The sequence below is a fragment of the Puccinia triticina genome, chromosome 8A (genome assembly GCF_026914185.1).
Source record: "Puccinia triticina chromosome 8A, complete sequence".
NCBI classification, from domain to species: Eukaryota; Fungi; Basidiomycota; class Pucciniomycetes; order Pucciniales; family Pucciniaceae; genus Puccinia; species Puccinia triticina.
In genome coordinates this window covers 5,609,938-5,629,804 of record NC_070565.1, presented here as the reverse complement: position 1 = coordinate 5,629,804, position 19,867 = coordinate 5,609,938, and the positions used below count along the sequence as shown (strand labels likewise).

At 48.0% G+C, this 19,867-nt stretch overlaps 2 protein-coding genes across 2 annotated transcripts; one reads left to right on the top strand and one right to left on the bottom strand.

Moving 5' to 3' along the window:
- Window positions 1-2,944: 2,944 nt before the first annotated feature.
- PtA15_8A600 (uncharacterized protein) lies at window positions 2,945-5,985 on the bottom strand (the record flags this gene model as incomplete). The annotated part of the gene is made up of 3 exons (XM_053172047.1): window positions 2,945-2,951; window positions 3,036-3,247; window positions 5,974-5,985. The coding sequence occupies 3 exons, from the start codon at window positions 5,983-5,985 to the stop codon at window positions 2,945-2,947; spliced, it is 231 nt and encodes a 76-aa protein (XP_053023249.1).
- Window positions 5,986-6,387: 402 nt separating this feature from the next.
- PtA15_8A599 (uncharacterized protein) lies at window positions 6,388-8,774 on the top strand (the record flags this gene model as incomplete). Its single annotated transcript, XM_053172044.1, has 9 exons — window positions 6,388-6,396; window positions 6,528-6,590; window positions 6,666-6,727; window positions 6,785-7,116; window positions 7,178-7,643; window positions 7,712-7,768; window positions 7,866-8,184; window positions 8,272-8,663; window positions 8,765-8,774. 9 exons carry the CDS (start codon window positions 6,388-6,390, stop codon window positions 8,772-8,774), a joined length of 1,710 nt encoding a protein of 569 aa, XP_053023248.1.
- Between the last annotated feature and the right edge of the window lie 11,093 nt (window positions 8,775-19,867).

Below are 19,867 nucleotides of genomic sequence, written 5' to 3'. Positions count from 1 at the left end.
CAATGGCCAGTATACATGGTCATCAAGTGAAGCTCTCCACTCCATGAACAGTACACAGGCTCATCAAATGGATTATGTCTTGACTTGATGGCATTCCAAATCACCATTGAGTGGAGGTTGTATCCACTCAATGCATGATCATACTGGTACTCAACTGGAGGGTTTCTCCACTTGATTTCCAGTACACACCAGCAAGTGGAGGATCCCTATGTGTACCAGCAATTGATTGGAGAACCCCAATAGTTGAGCTTAACTCACTGTAACACACAAGATTGGATATGGAAAAACTCAGTATGAGCTCAGTATAAACATACAGCTGACCCACAATTGAGCTACACATGAGGAAATGGTTCACATATGGAAGAATTCCAGAGAGAAATTATGGTCTGGCACTCTCTAGAGAGTGCAAAAAATCCCTCCCTGGTGATTGCTAAGCAGGTATCAAATTAGCAATACACATGAATGCATTTAGCAATTCATATGTATTGAGTCAGCCATACACATACATCAATTCATGTATTGTTTTAGCAATACATATGTATTGCATGTAGCAAAATGTATTTATGTTGCAATACATATGTATCAATGAAGCAATACATGTATATTGATGTATCAATACATATATATTGATGTAACAATACATGTGTATCTTTGCATGTTTTGTAGCCTTCTGTGCATTGATGCTGCAAACTGGGGGATGGGAGCCAGGTTTTTTTAGGGGGTGATGTGTAGTGTGGGAGATTTTTGAGGAAAGTCTGAATTGGTGCAATGCCATCAAAGCTGGTAAATGGAAATATTTAGTTCTTGCACAGGAAAATTTATCAGGATGGATTGAGGCAATAGGATTGGAAAAAATTCAGGCAAAACAAATGGTTGTGTGGTTTCATGAAAACTGGATAAACCACTATGGCACACTGCACACCATAGTTGTAGATGGCAGAGCCAAATTTGGGGCCCAATTTCAAGGTTCTCTTAAAGATGGAGGAATACAATTTAAGGTCACAGCTCACTATTATTCAGAGGTTAAGGGGATGGTTGAGCATGCCACATGGGCATGAAGCCATAAAAGATACTCTGGTAAAGTTATGTGGATCTAAAGGGAAAAAATGGCAGACTTATTTACCATGAGTTCTTTTTGCAGATCAAATTTTGACTAAGAGCATTCGCATTCGTTGGGTTAAGTTGACGATTTTGGGCAACTTAACCCGAGCGGCAATCGCATCGGTCCGGGCTAACCCCGGGTCAACAAGCCTCAGGTTTGATTTTAGGCTAAGGTCAGCTAAATTTAGCGAGCCTTAACCTGAAAACTAGCCTCAGGCTAGGGCGGTCTGCGACTCATTTCAGCGCACTTTAGCCTGAAACTGACCGAACGAATGCGTTTGCCCACTTGAAGGCAACCTCGTCAGCTAACCTGCCAACAAACCCGGGCTTACTTAACCCGAAAACTTAGCAAACGAATGCGAATGCTCTAAGGAGACTACCAGTTCTTCTCCATTGGAACTTGTTTTTGGACAGTAGGCCATACTGCTGAGTTTGGAATTTTCTTGGGGCTTCATTGAACAAAAATTAGGACAACTCAGAAGCTACTTGAAGCTTGGGTAGTTTAATTATGGCAAGGGGATGCAGTATTGCAACAGGCGCATGCGCACTTGATTCAAACTAGATAAAACTTGGTAAATTACCGGAATAACAAAAAAAATCACAAGGACCGCTGAAAAAAGATCAACTAGTATTAGTATATAATAAAAGCTTGAAATTCCAGTGGGCAACATTATTCAAAAATAAATGGAATGGATCTTACCGTGCTTGTCTGCAGCTGCTGGGCGGATCCTAAGAGTTAGAGGAGTTAAACGGTGCGGTGTTGGCTAGAAAATACGCAGCAACAAACACATGTTAAACCTTTCTATACTTGAGAAGAGAAAGAAACGAGGTGCTTACTGCTCTGATTACTGTAATAAACCGGGCTAGCGCACATAACTTGACCTGCTATCTCACCAGAACCCAAAGCCGATCCCAAACCAATCGCCTCGGGGTTTTCCTTATTAATTTTTTGGATTGGGACGTGGATGTTGGTCTTGAAATATAAAAAAAGAAGTTTTAAAGATTTAAATACAAAAGAAACACAAATCAATTAGTATTAAAATCTATAAAAGTAAATGAAAAATAAACTAGACGTACTTTCGAGAAAGCATCACGAATCTCCCGATATAAATCAACTAGACGCATCTTTTCATACTGGTTGCGAGGAGGGTTCCTGTGACAGAACTTGATGATTTCATTTAACACAGAGTCTCGCAGGTGATTGAATTCGGTTTGAGAAAAGGAGGCTTCGATGACCGGCGCGACTTCATTTGGAGAAGGCAATGTCATGATAGCTTCAGTGTCGAGTTCGTGGAGTCGATGAATGGAGGGTGGTGTGATGGGTGATGGGTCAAAAATGGAAAAATAAGACCGGCTTTTATACTCAAAAAACGATCAGCCGATCGGCTTGAAACCTACTCTGAAGGTAACAGAAGATGGATTACGAGAACGATCGACTGATCAGTAATCAGTGATGAACCTAAAAGGAAACAACAAGTAAGCGTGTTATCAAAAGAGCTGTGTCCACACGACCAATTAGGAGAAATCTTGAACAGCAAATGAGAAAGAGGTTGCAAATCAATAACGATAGACGTTGCGAAATTCAGATCAAAAGTGTTCATATCTGGAGAGCTGGAGTTGAAATCAATCGGATCCGATAACGTTCTAACAAGCAGGCAACCAAGCATGAAAGAAAAACGATCCGCTGTTCATCTGCTATCAAATTTATTCAGACTAGATAAGACATGACTAGTTGAAAAATTGTCTTGGAGCTGTTGACCTTCGCACAAAGAGAATTTAAAAACGGCTGAAAAACGAGTGTTCCAAGGCTAGAGCTTATCAAGAAAGGCGATCAAGGAGGCTGTCAGTTCCTGAACAGAAGGATACGATTGAAAAAGATCACTTAGTCAGAACGGTGTGGTGACAGGATCAATAAAACCTTAAAGACAACTCACAAAAATGCTGGGAAGACGACTTGATGATGATCAATATCGGCGAATTTGGATCGGCTAGATTGGTTAGAAGATGTGCGGTGAAGGTTCGGATCGAATGGAATGAGCATCGAATAGCGGTTGGTTTTTCGGTGAGCGGTTGGAGAGACCGGATTCGAAGTCGATTGGAAACGAGGACGTGTCGAAAGAAGGCGGTCGAGCTGGCTGGAAGCTTCCTGGACAGAATCACTTTTGTCAGAACGGGGAAGTTACAAGATCGATAAAACTTGCCACTTGTTTACCCGAACTTGACACATGTCCCCTGTGCTCCCGGGGCGCGAGCACCCTCCCGCTTGCGGGAGGGACCTGTGCCTCGACCTGGACACAAGTCCCTACACTGCGGGTGCAGTTGGACGGCGGGCGGACGTCCGCGCCGACGTTGGCCGCCCCCCATCTGCCCCTGCAGGAAAGGTTTGCAGAGCGGACGTTGGGAAGAGAAAAAGTCCGGAAGGTCGGGCTGACCCCGACGGCGGCTAGGCCATAAATTCCACCCGGACGTTGGGCTTCAAGCTGGAATTACCCAGACGTCTGTTTATGGTATTCAAAATTGCATAAGATTTTTTTACATAAAATCATAAACTGCAATTTTGGCTGGGAGATGTCACTTTGAGTTTTATGCACGCTGACATCTCCCAGCCAAAATTGGCTTTATGATTTTATGTAAACAGTGGCATATGCAATTTTGAATACCATAGTTGTAACCTAATCAATTAGGTTACAATGGTGACACTTGCCTACCCCAAAGACCATACTTTGGTCTTGGGAGAATAAGCTGTAGAGCTAATTCTCACCATCATCTACGATATTCAGAGCTTTTGTCACATCAACGTCGGCCGCAGGGCCCAGGGTCATGACAAGATCCAAGAAGCAAAAAAGTGTCCACAGAGGAGTCAATCCGGCAACCAAGCCATGCATTCAGATGCTGTTCACTCACCAGTGCAATTGCTCACAACTACTACGGCAACAACAATCTTGATATTAGTCACCACCACAGTCAACATCATATACCCCACTCCCTACTTATCATGAAGAGCAAACAGTGCAAAGTCCAACATTTTTTTTCTTTTTTGTTTCTCTTCTTTGTTCAATGCGCAAGCATGATTGGCAGATTGTACTGGTCACTGTGAAAAAAACTCAAGGGTGGTCTCAGGAAACTCACTTTCTCAAATGAGTTTCTGATGGACAGGTCAACTAGTCCAGTAATTTTTTGGGAAGGTTGGCTCATTTCTGGGGGCAGCCAACCTATTGGAAACCTTGAGGGCAAGCCAACCATGCTGACCCACCAGGCAGATGGGTTGGCTGGACGCATCAGACAAGCCAACCATGCTGCCTCGCGGGTCAGCATGGTCAGACTAGGTCCACCTGCCCTTCCTGTTGGAAGGAACACTAGCAGACGGGAGGTTGGGTAGGGTCAGGCCAACCTGAAGGGCAGCTTGACATCATGCAAGGATGGCCCAACCCAAATCTGACAAATGGGTCTGCCCGCCGTGCAACTAAGGATCGCCGAGTGAACCCGGGTACCCGTGGCGGGTGCGGGTACCGCCGCTGTTTTTCAGCAATTCTGGACACCCGCAATCCCACCCAGCACCCGCCGGCGGGTACCGCGGGTGTTTTTCGCGGGTACCATGGGTACTTTTTTGTTTTTTTGCCCTCAAAACCCTTGGTGATGAGTTTAAAAAATCTTTACTTTCATTTTACGCTATGTGTAGTTAGTCATATACTATGTATGGAACCAGAAACATGATGAAATGAAAAAATAAAACAATAACTAAAAGTGTTACACTGTGAGCTTGAGTGTTACCCTTTTCTCTTTCTCTTTTGCTCTTCCTTGAGGCCATCCTTCCATTTTTTAAGAGCCCCTGGCTCAATCAGGTTATTCTTTGAATAAAACGCCACCGACATACCCCTAGTAACGGAAACTGAGTTGAGACGGTGTTGAGATTGGTTTACATTATGGCAGCCAAAGGAAAATGCGCGTTCCACATCAACTGACGTTGCTAAATAATATGAAATTTAGATGAGAAACATCAGCTTTCTGATATAACATTAAGGAATCATCAAATGAAAAATTTACCTGGGCAGCTCAAGACATCAAGCGCCATTTGCAAAAGCCCACCGTGTGTATTGCCAGCGGTCTTTTGCTGGATCCACCATTTGAGTGCATCAATTGGAGCACTGTCATCTAAAATTAGCCCCAAAGCTAGCCACGTTTTGAGCGGATCAGTTATGGAATGGCATTGGGCCGCAAGAGCAGCACCCAATTGTGCTATGTTTCCAGTCCTTGACTGGTTCAATCAAATGTTAGCAAATATCATGAAAGTTTGATTGATTGAAACCGAGTAACTCTTACCTTGGTTGTTAAGAGAGCAATGAAGAAATATTCTTCACATTGCCGCATTCCAAAGAGTGTACTGATGGATATGGCAATAAAACAAGAAAATAAAGCTTTACTTTAATGATACAATACTATGGTATTGTATCTACAGGCAGATACAATACAGTTATATTTACTAATTCTATATTTGTCAGCAGGTACAATACACAAATATCTGAAGGTAGTGTGTGGTATTGTATCTGTTTCACCGTTGGTTGTAGATCCTTTTTTACATTTCTTCATTCTTTTCTTTATCCTTGAAAGATTAGTACAGGTAGAATGGTTGGGATTGAGGAGATGAGACCAGCACCAAATGAAAGCTGAGGTCCAGAAGCATTGATTGGCTCTGGGCAAGGACCACAGGAGCTGAGGGGGAGGCTGGCTGGGGCTACCAGCCATTTGCAATTTCTGTCTCAGCCAAATATTTGACCTTGTGCACAAGTCCCTGATCCCTATGGGAGGGGCAGTTTTGCCGCCAGCCACAGCAAGTCACCCACCAGGGGGGACTTGTGTTAGATTAGGATCAACATGGCCCTTCATTAATTTATGGCATTCAAAGTTGACTTGCATAAAATCACAACACCATCATAAACTTCCAAGCTGAAAAAGACATGTATGTACACTACCACCCAAACACTCGAAGCAGTGCAATATTTCTGGAATGCTACATGAAAAAGTACCACTTAAAAGCTTGATGATTTTATGATTTCATGCATTGAAAATTTTATGATTTCAACTTTGAAGACCATAATTATGCTAATTGCTTGGGGTTGTTGAAACCAACACTGCCAGTGGAACCATATATCTCAATCCATGATTTGTCCTATCAGCTAGCTCATAAAGCAGTTTTTGATCATGACATAAATTTGAGCGTGCTGGTGTCTCAGTGAGAACGGAGTCAGATCGACTCGGACGGAGCAGGGCGGAGGTTGCCGGGTGGTGATGTTTTATGTAAATGAGCTATCGACTTATGTATGGGCTGCAGGCGAGTTTGAATAGCTCCGATCTGTGTACTACTCCCTTCAGAAATGTCAGCACCCCACCCACACCAGCACCCGCTGCAGCAGCAATTCAACCCCCAGAAAACACCCTCCACGACGAGCACGGCTGGCAAGCCGCTGGCCAAGCGACGGAAAGTAGCCAAGGTAAACAAGCACGCACCCCAACTATCCCAAACTAACACAACAAACACTCACCCTGCCCGCTTCCCACTGCGCCAGGCATGTCTGTTCTGCAAACGCTCCCATATGACCTGCGATGACGCCCGGCCGTGCGGAAGATGGTCAGACACTCCATCTACCGCAGAACCAGCCATCTGCTGACCCTGCACCCTCCACAGCATCAAGCGAGAGATCGGACATCTGTGCTGCGACGAGCCCCCATCGGCCAGCGAACGATCGAGCCTGCTGGCAACCATCAAGTCCCAGTCGAGCACTGCGAACACCCAGCCCCAGCCCCAGCCCCAATTCAAGAAACAGAACGACCCTCCCCAGATCGACCCCGCCATCTCTGGCCCCTGCCAGAACAACGCCCTCGCCCCAGCAGTCGACCATCTCCACCACAACCCCATCAACCAGCTCTCTCATCTCACCACCCTCTTCAGCCCCCGCCTCCTGCTCAGCCCCTCATCCACCGATTCGCCCACCAGCAACCCTCTCGACCAATCCCTAGGTCTGTCTGTCTACACATACACTCTCACGAGTGCATATCTAACCCCCCACTTGCGCTGTAGCTTTCTTCCGAGGCTCGGGCGCACTCAAGCTATTTGAAGAACCCGAACCGGCAACCCATGATGAGCCCGACCGATACATCAAGCACACCCTGCTCGAAGACAGCAAGGAGGCCCCAGATTCGAAGCCCGAAGGACCGATGATCGACTTGAGCGACTTCCTCAACACCTACCCCGGCCTATTCTCAGAGACGATCGGCAGTACCACCACCAGCCAACAACCAAGGTCCTCGCTCAACCACGAGCTACTCGAGACCACCGGCATCTCGCCCGCGGCGATCAACTACGACCAGATCCTCTCAAACGACTCCTGCTCGCTCGACTTCCTCACCCATCTCGACCCCCTCCAGCCCCTCGATGCCCAGCAGAACAGGGAAGACCGCTTGGGCCAGATCATCCGCAGCTCCGGCCTCGAAACCTTTGACTACTCCGACTCCGAAAAAGGTACCGCCCAGTGGATCGAGTCCAAGTTGAGCAGCCACATACACCGGCCCCCCCTGCCGATTATCTAATCACTTGGCCTCCCTTGTAATTCAGAATACCCGAGCCTTCCAAGAGCAAGATGCAAACGCTCTGGACCGAAGCTCAAACCTTGTTTTCCGTAAGTTGAGCAGACCATACCATCTGCGATCGACCATCACTGACGATCTCTCAAAACCCATACACACACACACACACAGACGATCACCAGTCAACAGAGTGCAGAAGATCTAGTCGAAGCGGAATACCAATTCCAGCGGAACCTAGTGACCTGTCTACCGATCCTCGACACGCTACCCATCCCGGGCTGCATGTGGCGACGGAGCGGGGAGATCTACAAGACCAATGAACAGTTCAACAGCTTGGTCGGCATCCACTCCTTCCCGTGCTTCTCGCTCCTGTCCTCCTTCGACAACCACCACCCCAAGAAGTCCGCCCAGTTCATCAAGATCCAGCAACTCTGGGACGCCGATAGCGGGCTCAACTTCCTCGAGAAATTCAACCGGATCGCACTCGACGAGGGCCAGAAGGTCCGTCCACACACCCCCTCCTCCCCCCCATCGTTTTTTCGACAAGCCCCGCCCTGTCTCTGACTCTTTCTCCCCCCTTATTTTCAGGCGGTGTTGACGTCGTGTGTGTTGTACCGATTCAAGGAGAAAGAGGAGGCCAAAGCGGGACCCACGAAGAAGCCGGAAGACCAGCCCCGCCCGGCCTCGCCCTCCCCGTCGACCGCGCCACCGACGGATGAGCCGCACCCCAAGCCTTCGCTGGCAGAAGAATCGAGTGCGCCGACGACGGGCCCGGACGACCCGGCCGGCCCGTCCAAGCCGCGCCTCACCCTCGCCTCTTCGTCCTCCGATCCGCTCCCGGTGAATGCGGATAATTACCCATACGAGTTCGCCCATGCGGGCAAAACTCTCGTCGTTAGCGACCTCGTCAATTGCACGTTCTCGTTCACCGTGCGCAGAGATTCATTCGGCCTGCCGTGCCTCATCATCGGCAACTTCTTGTGAGTCTCCTCCCCCCCTCTCTCTCTCTTCTCTGTCCTCGTCTCCGCGCTCCCTCGCCTCACTCCTCCATGTGCTCAACCCTTGTCCTTTCTTTTCATAGGCCGTCTTGACCTATCTTGGCACGGTTTTTCTTGTTTATAATGGAGACCCCATTTCTTGTTTTGTTCTTGCCTTTCTTTTGTGTCTTCTTCTCCAAAACGTTTGCGTTTTTCTTGTGTTTTTTTCTGGGTTGTTTAGAGAGTAAATAGATGCATTCTTGGGTGCAGCTCCGCCAAATAGAGACTCGTTCCTTCCCTGCTTCCTTTTCCTTGCCGCTCCAAGCCTGTGAATACATACCTTCTGTCTCTCTCTCTGCATACATAGACTGTTCAGCCCGGCGTTTCTTTTTGTATATCATCTTGCTCCCATCTTGCCTCAAGTAGCATAGTTCCTTTGCATACCTACATCTGAACGCAATTGAGACATAACAAGGACAAAATATCACAAAGGCAATGTTTTGGAGGAGAACAAGGTGGGAAATAAAACTTGAATGTAGATTAGTCCAGATGGCTTGAGAGAATTGATTTGCTGGTTGGGGGGGAAACAGATGTTACTTGAGGGAAAGCATTAGCACTCAGTACAGCAATTTTGATTGCTGCATCCAGCTCTGGACCATAAACGTGAACATTTTTGCAGTTTGCAGCCCTTATCAAACAATATTTCAAAAAACTGATGCTAACTTAGGAAGGGGCAAAACATACCACAAGCAATATTTTGCAAGGATCCATACGAAAGCATAGCTGAAACAGAGGAGCATTTTCCAAGCTCGAAGACTGATTCCACTTGGCCCAACAAAACCATCCTGTGCTCTGATTACAAGCACCAGCGAGCCTGCTCAACAGAAACGGGTGTATGGAAGCCTGAGTGTGGATGATTTCGGAGCTGTTGACGCCTGTCCTCTGCGGGAACTGCATGATAACCATCGGCGTAAGACGGGCAGATCCTGTGCAAGATTCGGGGTGGCTGGTGGAGTGGGGCCTGGAGGACGGGCTGTTGTCCACTTCGTCGCAACCATTATGATCATCGAGCTGAGCCACGCATGGTGGGCGCCGAGCCGAGCTTTGCGGAGCAGAGCAGAGGGTATCATAGATTATTAGATCTTCAATAAATGATAATTTGATTCAGCAGGAGTACAATTCAGCACGATATGAGCTAAATCAAATAGTTTGTTTTGATATGTTTTCTCTCTTATTTTTTTGTGGATTAACCATACTAAATTTTCATTTGTTGCTTACTTGTTCTTTGAATCTGGTTGTATTTTTTGTTCATTGTTTCCTGTTCAGATTGTTGGAGTTATATTGTTGCGTCACAAACTGTTGGTATTTATTTTGGTTCTTATCATCTTTTGCAACATCTGTTTTCTTTATTTCTTGATGACTGTTTTGTTAATTCTTCAACTACTACTACTGACTGACATTCTAAAAGATTTACGAGAAACAGTTTCTCTGTGAACATCACGTCTTCTTACTTTTGTTTTCTGATGTGCAAAAAACTTGTAGAAGGTTGTGATGTATGGAGGCCCTGACGCACCAATCTTGCCATAAAAAATCAAAAACCCTGATTTCCCGCCCCTGAAATGACAAGCTTGTCACAATTTTCTCAAAACATGCCCCTGGACCGCCATACTTGCCAGGCTGATATTGATCTCATCCACCGTACATGCCAAGTTTCAGGAAGAATCACTGTTTGACGGTGTTGGGCCGCCAACTGTGCCACAACCAACCCCCAAGATGCCAGACTTGCCATCACCCTTCCCCAATTATAAAGGCTCGGAAACTGCACAGTACAGTCCGGCGGCGGTCAGCTCTCCACGTGTCGATCCCGGTATCCAATCTCGGTGAATTGCTAAGCATGGTTGACTAACCTGCACGGTACAGTCCGGCGGCGGTCAGCTCTCCACGTGTCAATCCCGGTATCCAATCTCGGTGAGGAAAGAGAAAAGGATCCCGGGCGTGCAAGAGCCTGACTGTACGTGCCCGGCAGTGACAGGGTTAGGGTTTGGACCTGTCACTGACGGTGTGGTAGACGGAAAAGTGAAAAATCAAAAGTTTTTTCTCATACATATATTTACTCACAACACGCCTCAAGATACCATCAAACAGACCTCAGAAATGGATTCTGCGGCTAATTTTACCCCTAGTCACCACTGGAAGCATCACCTGAACCCCGCTGGATTGGAACCTACACTTCTTTGGACACTGGACACCCATCACACGTTCAACATACCCAGTCACCAGCCTGTCACAAGCCTCAAGTCAAGGATCACAGCATTATGCTTATACACATCACAGGATACAAACATACATCTCCCCATCAGACTACAGTCATTACATATTATCAAGTACTCTTCTATTTCATATTATGATGTCATCACACACTGACTCTGCAGCCTCAGAATTCATTTATGCACCCCCTGCATCCACCTGTCAACTCATGCAGTCTACTGTCACTTTACGCAGCCTTCATGCGGCCCTACTGCATTCTTATGACATCATTTATGTACTCTAGACACAGTATGACATCATTTGTATCTACTCCCACCAGCTAAAATCCCTCACACTGTTGTCTAGATTAGCTGAAACCCTAACCCACAAGCCCTCTGGGGCTCCACTTTTGTCTATATAAGGAGCTCTCTCCTCCCCAGTTGTCAGCTCCTCAGTTCATTACTCACCAATCACAGTCACCCCAACATTTACAGTTACAGCCTTATATATACTTAACAACCTACATACATAACAACCCTTACATTAACAATAAACAACAATTTATTCAGTGTCATCAACAAGCTCATCTTGAACCAACCCACCCTATCACTTCATTAAAACTTGCCAAGCTTACCTTGGTGGGTCTTGTTATCTGATAGTATAGAAGGGCAGAGTTTGCACCTCCATCATTCCCTTCTCCATTCAGCAAAAGGTTCTCAGGAACACTTTTGAGTCTTACAACGGAAGCTAAAACATCTATGTACATATGATCTAAGTACATAGATAACCACCAAAGTTTGCCATCGTGCATCCTGACCTCTAACACCCCCTCCCACGCATGCAAACTTTAATCGACCAACCCTAGCTTAATCCCCGCCTCCGCCATTTTTGTCGCGCCAAGCCGCTTTGTCAATACGTCCGCCAACTGATTCACTGTGCTCGTCCATTCCAGCTTGATGTCATTTGCCCGCACCAAGTTGTTTACAAAATAGAAAGCACGTTGTAAATATTTTGTCTTTTTCTTTGATGCATTGTCAGTTGCAATCAAAATTGCGGCTTCATTGTTGACATGTATGGAAATTTGAGGATATAGCTTGATGTCGTCCAGGATATTCATGATATGCGCTAGTTGCTGGGAACCTTCAGAGAGCGCCAAATATTCTGCTGCACACGTTGAAAGTGCAACCACTGTTTGCCGCCTTGAGCCCCATGCAATGGCATCCCCACAATGTGTCATCACATAACCAGTCCTAGACTTCTCGTGCTCGCCCCCCCAGTTTGCGTCCGTCCACAATCGCAAGTTGTCGCCCTTCCCATGGTAAGCCAACTTTTTTCCTGATGTTTTCTTGACATATCCGATCAAATAGTCGAGCGCGTTCCAGTGAGTCTTGCTGGGATTAGCGCTAAAACGAGCTAACAGGTTTACTGGAAAAGAGAGGTCAGGTCGCGTCCCACTCGACAGATACATCAGTGAGCCAATAACAGATCTATATCCCGTCGCGTCTACCGCCACACCAGTGTAAGTCTCAAGCACGTCCTTGCTCAGCGCCACCGCTCTGGTGAAGGTCTTCCGCCCATATTTTTCCACGATTTTATCCGCCATCAGTTTCTGATCCAGGTAGATTCCATCACGATGTTGTTCAAAATTGATGCCAATGAGTCGTTTGACCTTATTGCTCCATTTGATCTCCAAATCTTTCATCATCCCGTTGCGCAATTGGTGCAATAAAGAAACATCTGAACCAACCGCAAACCCATCATCGACATGCAACCAGATGACCACGAAACCGTCACCTTTCCGGAACAAGTATAGAGATGGTTCAATTTCACTCGCCTCAAAACCCAAGTTTTCCACAGTAAGTTTGAAGTACTTCCACCAGCAGCGGCTGCCTGTTTTGTACCATACAGCGCCTTCTTTAGTTTCATTACTCTTCCTTTTAATTCCGGGAAGATTTCGACCAGAGGTTGAACATAGACATCCTCTTCTATTGGGCTATATAGGTATGCTGAACTAACATCGAATGTTGCCGTTGATAGTCCAAATTTTTTCGCCATTGAAATCAAAAGTCTCAGAGTGTTCAAAGATGCCGTAGGAGCGTAGGTCTCGTTGCAATTGACTCCAAGTTGTTGATTGAAGCCTTTCGCAACATACCTCGCCCTAAACTTTTCGATCAACCCATCAGGCCTCCTCTTCAACGAGAATACCCATCGCGCGCCCAGTACCCGCATGCCCTTGAAAAGGTCCACCGCCTCCCATACATCCAGCTCGCCAAACTTGTCCATTTCATACGTCGCCGCCGCCTTCCACAATACCGAATCGATTCCTGACAACGCCGCCTTGATCGTCTTTGGCAGATCAATTTCTGGGCCTGGGTTCAGTTGAGCCATCTGCCTCGCCTCCTCTGCTGCAATTTCATCGGTACGCTCCTCTCCCAGTTTCAGCATAATTTGGTTGAGGACGAAATCCAGATCTGATTTCTTGACATTTTTCTTTACTGGAAGGTTTTGAAAATCCGGGAAAACAGCTGCCGTGGAGTGTATTGCTCGCCTTTCACGAGGGGAGAAGAACAACCATCCTGCCCCCGCATCCGGATAACCAATCATGACAGCTTCCTGCGCCCGCTCGTCCAGTTTCTTGCGGCGATCGCTGGGGATGTGGATCAATGCTTTTGCGCCAAATGGGTACAGAACGTCTGGGTTAGGCCGCACACCATAGAATAATTCCACGGGCGACTTCTCCCCTGTTTGGGAATTCGGGATCCGGTTGTTGATATGGCCAGCGGTTGACCAGGCGTAGCTCCAGAACCGTCAAGGAAGGCCACTCTCGTGCAACATCGTACGAGCCATGTTGCCTATCGTCCGATTTAGCCTTTCAGCTTCACCGTTCTGCTGAGGGGTATAGGGAGCGCTTGGAGCCGTTTTCACGCCAATCACATCTAGTCTTTTCCGCAGAGCATGGACATATTCTGGGGCATTATCGCATCGAACATTGGTGGGGTACCGTCCAAAGTAGTTCTTCAGATGTTCCATCCAGGACATGATTTTATCTGGTACGTCTGCTTTCCGCTCAATTGCCCCGACAAAAGAGAAAGTGCTGGCGTGGTCTTGAAGAGTAACGCAGTATTTCATCCCGTGTAGATCTACCTTGAACGGCCCGGCAACGTCTGAAACCATCATGTCAAGTGGTTTATCCCGGACAATTTGAGATTCAACTCCAAGCGACTTCCGGTTTGTGCTTTTGGAGATAGTGCAGCGGTCGCAGAAGAGCTCAGACCATTTAAGCTTGACCTCAGGGTAATTTATCCTCAAATAGTGTTTCACAATCTCATCCAAAGCGTGACCAAGGCGTAAGTGCCATTTATATGGATCAAAAGATGGCAATTGGGAGACTTTATTGACATGAGAGCGATTTTTGGTTGTTTCTAGGGACCAACAATAATTGTGGAAGATTGTTGTGTAGCGATTATTACAAGGATTGAGCAAGGTCGCATCGGTCCCCTCATATTGCAATCTCCAACCCGCCGCGATCAACCGGCCTGTTGACAAAATGATTCCATCTACACCTGGCACAAAGTAGACGTCGTCAATCACAATTTTCCCCGTTGGCGTGGGGATCGTCACTCTTCCAATGTCAGTCACGGTAATGTTACAGTCGGTTACGGCGAGATAGAATGTGCGTGGGGCCGTCAGTTTTCGAGTCGGTTCGAAGAAAGAGGAGTCGCCACTCACATGCGCAGATGCACCGGAGTCGAGGAGGACACCTTCGGTCACGCCAGGGAAGTTCACTTTTCGCACATGATTTTCAGACCGCCGGGGGGGAATGTAATTCAAATCTTTTGACTCAAAATCCAGAGGGGGCGGGCTGATTTTCTTCATGGCCACTGCTCGCCAATATTCTGAGCAATCCGCGAACCAGTGGCCATCTTCCGAGCAGTACGCGCATTCAGTTCCGTATCGCTTGGTCTGCGCTTCAGTCTGGCCTTACCCTTTGTAATACTTGGCCCTTTCAACGGCGAATCGTGGATGACTTATTGGTGGGAGCACGACGTTGAGGTGTGACGTATTTCCCTCTGCCTTGGTTGAAAGCATGAATGTGATCAAGGTCCATCGCCATGTTATCGACTCCCTTTTTACTGACTTTCCCGGTGGCGGCTTGAATGACCGTAGCAACGTTGGCAAAAGACGGGTCCTTTTTGTCGTTCAGGTTCTGATCGACCGAGAATTCGAACTTTGTCAATTCCGTACTGGTGACCGGTTTGAAATTCATTTGGAGAAGAATCCCAACCGCCTCATTTAGAGTAAGTTTTGACTGCTCGAGTTCACTCATGCATTTAGCCCACGCTGACATTGTCAGCTCATTTGCAAGGCTAGTGTCATTTGCTAGCTCCATTAAGGTCGTCATCAGATCAATTTTGTGACGTCGATCCGATCGCTCACATTTGAGTTTGAGCGCCTCAAAGATACCTTTCGCGGTCTTATGTCCGGCCGCCTTGATGATCCCGAGTAGGGGTTTGTCAATCGTATTCTTCATGAGACTGGCAATAGCGTGGTTGTATTCCGTTGCCAGGTCCGTGAAGTTGTTGGTTTTTGCGATCATCGGTTCAGTGACGGAGAAAGCGTACTGAAGTGTTGCTTCGATCAACTCTTCCCATTGGGCATAGTTCGCCGAGTTGAAGGACAGTACAACGTGGTCGGGGTTTACCTCTCGGTGGAGCTTAAGGGGTGACTTTAGGAAACTTCCCAGGATGATTTCCTGGCGGTGCTCCTGCGCTCGAACGGCGGCAGTTACCGGATCGTGAACATGGGGTGGGGCCGCCTTCAAACGATTCAATTCAGCCGTCATGTGGGCCATTTGTTGTTGTAGGTTGGCAAGCGCATTGTTCGGGTTGGCTGCCATTTTGGTCAGGATGTGGGGTTTTGGGGGGTATTTTTCCTGTAAGATTCTTTCGATCTCTTCCTTGGTGACTCCTTCGTCTCTCAGACAAATCCTTTCTATTTCTATGTCTTGTTGCAACCTATTCATCTACCGACCTCCCGCAGATATGGAAAACACGGCCTGTGACAAACGTGGCCTAGAAAAGAGAGGCTTTTAACCTATAAAGGCTCGGAAACTGCACGGTACAGTCCGGCGGCGGTCAGCTCTCCACGTGTCAATCCCGGTATCCAATCTCGGTGAATTGCTAAGCATGGTTGACTAACCTGCACGGCACAGTCCGGCGGCGGTCAGCTCTCCACGTGTTGATCCCGGTATCCAATCTCGGTGAGGAAAGAGAAAAGGATTCCGGGCGTGCAAGAGCCTGACTGTACGTGCCCGGCAGTGACAGGGTTAGGGTTTGGACCTGTCACTGACGGAAGCTAAAACATCTATGTACATATGATCTAAGTACATAGATAACCACCAAAGTTTGCCATTGTGCATCCTGACCTCTAACACCAATCGTCCGGCCCGCCCTGTGTCTCATCCCCTCCGCTCCCATACACGGAGCACAATACAAAATATACAGAATATAAGGCTATGCCCCCATTGCTAATGTTAACCTCATGGTAGGGCTGGACCCCGACCAAGGCCAGTCGGGTATACCTGACTATCCAACTGAGTCAGTGAGCAGGAGGATGTTTATATATATCCCCCCGCACCACAGATGCCAACGCCCGCGCCAGGGTTGACTGACGCGTGTCCCGCGGCCCATCCAACTGTGTCGCATAGTCAGGTATACCCGACTGGCGGTCGGGGCTCAGCTGTCAACCTGGCTGCCTTGTCAAGAAGTCCTTTCGGCGAAGTCCTTTTGACGAGTTGGACATATGTACCCTGCTTGAGCTCGCTGGGATCCTTTTGTTGCCAAGGAGTCCCCCCAGCAAGCTGAATGTGTCCAGCTCCTCGGGAGGACCTCCTTCGCCGAGCTGGATGCACATGTATCCTGCTCGCCAGGACCTCACCGAGCTGGATAAATATATATCCAGCTCGCCGGGACCTGACCGGACCTGACGTATCCAGCTCAGCGAGGGAGGTCCTCCCGACAAGCTGGACATGTTCAGCTTGCTGGGTGGACTCTTGCTGGGACCTTCCTTACCGAGCTGGGTGCATGTATCCAGCTTGGCGAGAGAGGTCCTCCCGGCGAGCTGGACACATCCAGTTCGCTGGGTTGACTCACTTCTTTGACGGAAGGAATCCCTCCGGTCAGGGAGGTGTACATACCTCTTGACCGGGGGAATCCCTCCGGTCAAGGAGGCAACAATGACTGAAGTCATCAAGGTGTGTACCCAGGACCAATGGTACATCTATGTGGGATAGGTTATGTGTTGATGTGCGGACCCTTCCACATGCAGAAGCCCAATATGCTCCTGAAACAATTGTAAGTGGGGGCATTGGAAGATTGCAGGAAGTTTTGTGTACTTGTATGGCAACTCTGGCGCTTGGATTCATTGGAAAATGGATTTATCATTTTCAAAAATTTGTTTTTTGTTTTTTATTTGTTTTGGCATGATTGGCGTGTCAGGGCCTCCATAGTGATGAGCTTCGGAATTATAAATATCATTTTGCCGGTAAATTTTTAGTACAACAAGTTTGACGAGCTTCATGTAGATATATGCTGGATACAAGTGGAAAGAGATACAAATTCAACAAGGACAGGGTAAAATTTGAAAAGGCACTGGCAAGAGGTGATATTTCCTTATGCAGTCCTGGAAAGTAGCAGAGCAACCTCTTTTTGGTCGACTTCCTTGTCGGCAGCAGGGTGGGCCTGGTCGTGCTAATGGGGGGGATCAATCTTTCTGTCAGCGGAGGAAGATGTCTGGAAAAGTGGCGGGGTGCTGCTTACTTTGGACGACGAGTCCGCACACGCCTTCAACATGCTACGTGTCGCCTTCTCCAATGCAGCCGAAGAGCTGGATGATTCAAGAATCGGGAAAACATTATCAGCCGGTTAACAAGGTAAGAAACAGAAGGTCGGATCGGAAAGTCGGGGCGAGATCGGATACTTACACATCTTTGGCTAGCACTCGGTCTTTGGGGCTGACAAGAGACAATGTGCAAGCACCAACAGAAGCCTTGGAGAGGCTCTTCTCAGCCAATTGACGAGCGGCACTGAGAATATTTAGAGTGTTGGTTAGCTTATTACGGATCGAGGATGGAGCGCTGATGAATGAGAGTACATACCCAAGGCAATCTTGTGTTGAGAAACTGTGGGTCTCGCCGGTGTTGCTCTTGCAGGAGACTTGCTCGTCGTTAGCTCTGCGGAAGAGTTGGTCGGAGTCGAGCGAAATGGCCCGTCGGCTGACGCTGGTAGCCGAGTCGGAGGCCTTGGCAAAGAGCATGCCGTTGTAGAGGGGGCCCAAGATGCTGTAGGCGGAGCAGCCGCCGTACAAGCCCGACATCCACGGGCTGAGCCAACTAGCGCCCATGAGGGGCATGCCCCAGCCCATGTACGAGTAGGGAGATAGGCCGAAGCCGACCCCGCCGAGCCACTTCGATTCAACATCGGACTTCTTGCCGCCGGTTAGCTCCTCGGCGCGAACGACCGCAACAAAGACTGCGACAATTGTGATGAGGTATGCTAGGGAAACCATCTTGAAATGCAGTAAGTATGGGGGTGATTGGGCTAGGGAGAATTAGAGTAATGGGGACTTTAGGATTATTGAGTGAAGTTGTTGGAGTGATCTTGGGGATTGATTGGCAGGATGAGAGATGGCTTGAACACTTTGACACCCCAATCTAATCCTTCTTATATCCTCATCAGTGCCGCCGTGGAGCCTTGAGAGGCAATAGGTATACAAGAGCATGAGCTGCCCACGACTCTACGTCCCCGTCTCATTGTAACCAGCTTTGGTATTCCCACACCGACCTCCTGCCGGTATCTACTGGATGTTGAAGAACATGCAAGCCGGACATGGTAGCCAAGCAGCCAGCGCGGCTGTTCAATTTTCCCAGCTCTTAAGAAAGCTTAAGAACACATCTACGTCGGCGGGAGATTTGATGTTGCTTTGAGTATCTTGAAGGGGAGGCACATCGTCGTTATTGACCGAAAGAATCTACAGTGGACTAACTGCTCGCACAATACTATCCGAACAGTTCATATCGGACAGAGTATGCCTGATGGGTTCCCAAATCCGGACCCCACACATTGCAGAACTTGTCGGAGGAAGTAAAGAAATGTGTCCAACAACTGCTTGGACCAGATTTTCCACACAGTTAATAGTCGGGCCGTGGGCTGGGGATGGTGACGGGAGCGTGTGCGGTTTCAGCAGCAACGGCAATGTGCCCCCCCTTCAAGATACATACTCAAGCAGCATCGAATCTCCCGCCGACGTAGATGTGTTCTTAAGAGCTGGGAAAATTGAACAGCCGCGCTGGCTGCTTGACTACCAAGTCCAGCTTGCATGTTCTTCAACATCCAGTAGATACCGGCAGGAGGACGATGTGGGAACACCAAAGCTGGTCACAATGAGACGTAGAGTCGTGGGCAGCTCATGCTCTTGTATACCTATTACCTCTCAAGGCTCCACGGCGGCACTGATGAGGATATAAGAAGGATTAGATTGGGGTGTCAAAGTGTTCAAGCCATCTCACATCCTACCAATCAATCCGCAAGAGTCATTCCAACAACTTCACTCAATAATCCTAAAGTCCCCATTACTCTAATTCTCCCTAGCCCAATCACCCCCATACTTACTGCATTTCAAGATGGTTTCCCTAGCATACCTCATCACAATAGTCGCAGTTTTTGTTGCGGTCATTCGCGCCGAGGAGCTAACCGGCGGCAAGAAGTCCGATGTTGAATCGAAGTGGCTCGGCGGGGTCGGCTTTGGCCTATCTCCCTACTCGTACATGGGCTGGGGAATGCCACTCATGGGCGCTAGTTGGCTCAGCCCGTGGATGTCGGGCTTGTACGGCGGCTGCTCCGCCTACAGCATCTTGGGCCCCCTCTACAACGGCATGCTCTTTGCCAAGGCCTCCGACTCGG